This window comes from Mustela nigripes, unplaced genomic scaffold, assembly GCF_022355385.1.
Source record: "Mustela nigripes isolate SB6536 unplaced genomic scaffold, MUSNIG.SB6536 HiC_scaffold_5400, whole genome shotgun sequence".
Classification (NCBI taxonomy): domain Eukaryota; kingdom Metazoa; phylum Chordata; class Mammalia; order Carnivora; family Mustelidae; genus Mustela; species Mustela nigripes.
This window is the reverse complement of record NW_026744806.1, coordinates 1-2,803: the sequence shown is the minus strand read 5'-3', so window position 1 is coordinate 2,803 and position 2,803 is coordinate 1. Positions and strand designations below refer to the sequence as shown.

Genomic DNA, 2,803 nt, shown 5'->3' with positions numbered 1-2,803 from the left:
CCGTGTACGGGTCGGTGTAGCCGGTGACGGCGCGCTCCGCCGACAGCAGCTTCTGGTAGGTCTCCCTGCCAAACATCCCTGCCGCGAACGCCTCCTCCACCGTCAGCCTCTGATTACGCACGGGGTCAATGATGAAGCCCGTGGCCGCCTGTGCCTCCAGCAGCACCAGGGCCGTGCCGGGCCGCAGGATGCCCCTCCTCAGGGCCTCAGAGATGCTCATCTTCTCCCTCGTGCCCTGGGCAAGGACCCCGGCAATGAAGTTGCCTCCCTCTAGGTACTGCCTCACACAGCTCCTCTCCGTCACCTCCTGCACTGTCCTTGTGCCCTGGGTCAGCGCGTCCAGCGTCTCCTTGTCAATCAGCCGTGACCTGAACAAGTCACTGGCCGACACCAGCTTCCGGAGTCCTCTAAAGGTGACCTTTGAGGGCTGTGTCTCTGAGGCCTCAACCAGGGCAGTGACGGCCGCAGTCACATGCCGCAGGGCCGTGGCCCTCCCAGACTGGCAAAGGGCCACCAGCTCCCGCCGTGTGTGGACGTCGATGTACTCTGAGTGCAGGAGGTCCCACAGTGACACGCTGAGGCCTTTGAACCTGCCGGTGCCAACAGGGACCTTCATGGCTCTCAGAGCCACCACCATGTGCTCGTCCACCTTCAGCACCTTGTCCTGGGCGAGCGGAAGCAGCCACAGGCTGGTGTCCGCATCCAGGACACAGCGCTCCTTGAGCTGGCTGTATGTCACCGTGTCCTGGGCGCTGGGGTCGAAGAAGAACTTGCTGTCCTCAGCTGTGGAGGTTAGCCCCTGGCTGACCTGCTGGTCCAGGAGGCCAAGCCTGCAGGCCGCCGCCTCGGGCAGGTGCACCCCGTGGACAGGGTCCATGGCACCCCCCGTGGCCAACTGTACCTGTAGGAGGGGGAGGCCCTCGCTTCGGGGCACTAGCCCCTTCTGCATGGCCTGCCACAGTGAGAGGGAACCTCCCGAGTAGGGATCCGCGTACCCAACCACGGCCCTCTCGGCTTGCCGCAGCTGCTCGTGCAAGGCCGCCCCCACCAGGCCGGCTTTGACGGCACCTTGCACCGAGAGTCTCCGGTTGGTCAGAGGGTCAATGAGGGAGCCGGATGCCACCTGGGCCTCCAGCAGCCTTCGTCCCAGGCCCTCAGGCAAGAGGCCATCTGTCACAGCCTGGCTGATGCTGACCTTGGTCCCCGACGGCTGCAACAGCACACCGGCCACACAGCCCGTACCCCAGAGGCAGGCCTTCACAGCGGGCTGCCCAGCAACCTCGGCAGGTGATCGCGTGCCCTGAGCCAGCGCTGCCAGGGTCTCCCGGGAGATGATGCCGACAGCCAGCAGCCAGACAGCAGGAATCTCCCCCCGGGGGCCGGGCACTGTGACCTGAGCCTGTGCCAGGAGCTCTGCCTCCTGCACCCACTTCTGCACGGTCTCCCGGAGCTGCTGGGTAGTGGTTTTTCCCACCTTGAAGTCCTCCAAGAGTCTTTGCCGCTGCTCGTCCGAGAAGTGGTGGGAGCACAGGAGCTCCCAGAGGGACGTGCCGTCCTCAGCCCCCTGCACGGCCTGCAGGGTCTCCCGGACCTGTTCGTCCGTGGGGGCCGCAGCAGCGTTTTCGGGCAGGGGCAGGAAATGAAGGCCTGAAGGCTCATCCCTCACACACTGCTCCAGCAGCCGGGCATAGCTGGTGTGGCCCCGGCCATCTGGCGTGGGAAAAGTTTCGGGGGAGCCACACAAGGCCGTCTCTATCTCCTGGTCAATGTAGCCGCGCAGGGCGGCTGTGGGCATGGGGAGGCGGTAGCGGCCTATGGGGTCAAAGACTCCTCCTGTGGCCACCTGGGCCTCCAGGAGGCAAGCAGCCTGCTCTACAGGGATGAGGCCCTTCTTCATGGCCTGGAACAAGGATACCCGCTCCCCAGAAAAGGGGTCTCCGCAGCCAGTGACCGCACCCTCCGCCCGCCTCAGCCTGCTGTACAGTTCCGGCCCCACCAGCCCCCTCCGCACGGCCTCGTCCACTGACAGGGGCTCTGGACCATGGGGGTCGAGAAGGGCCCCAGTGGCCGCCTGGGCCTCCAGCAGGGCCAGTGCCACTCCTGGGCCTAGCAGCTGCTGCTTCATGGCCGCGTAGAGGCTGAGCCTCCGGCCAGAGGGCTGCAGCAGCACGCCGCCCACGGCCCCGGTGCCGCGCAGGGCCTGCCGCACGCTGTCCATGCGGAGGAGCGCCTCGGGGCTCACTGTGCCCTCCAGCACCTGGTCCAGGAGCTCTTGGTCAATGATCCGGGCCTCCCAGAGCTGGTAGGCGCTGACTCGGCCCCGCGGCGCGCACGCCATGGGCAGCGTGACGTCCACCCACCTCGCCGTCGCTCTCTCCAGCAGCCGCGCCACCTGCGGCAGTGAGAGCCTGCGCTGCCGATAGTCCCGCAAAACCTGCCTCCGCTGGGGCTCGCTGCAGCACTCGGAGTTGATGAGCTCCCACGCCGAGACCCTCTGTCCCTGGAAACGCCCGTACCTCACGGACAGCAGCAGGCTCTGGAAGGCCTGCCGGGTGGTGCCGTCCACCAGCTGCGGCTGCGGGCAGGTCAGCGGCAGGAGGCGCAGCCCCGTCTCAGGGTCGAGCACGCAGCGCTCCAGGAGCTGCAGGTACGTGAGGTTCTCGTGCGTGTTGGGGTCAAAGAAGCCCTTGGTGTCGTCGCTCGGGTCGGCCAGGACGCGGTTCATGTCCTCGTCGAAGTAGCCGCGCCGGTAGGCCACGTCCACGGGCAGCCGGTGGCTGTGCACGGGGTCGATGATGCCGCC

At 66.9% G+C, this 2,803-nt stretch overlaps 1 protein-coding gene across 1 annotated transcript; it reads right to left on the bottom strand.

The window, feature by feature from the left end:
* Positions 1–4: 4 nt before the first annotated feature.
* LOC132009138 (epiplakin-like) lies at positions 5–2,797 on the bottom strand (the record flags this gene model as incomplete). The annotated part of the gene is made up of 1 exon (XM_059387502.1): positions 5–2,797. A coding segment is annotated over exon 1 (2,721 nt), but the record flags the coding sequence as incomplete, so codon positions are not given.
* Positions 2,798–2,803: the final 6 nt, after the last annotated feature.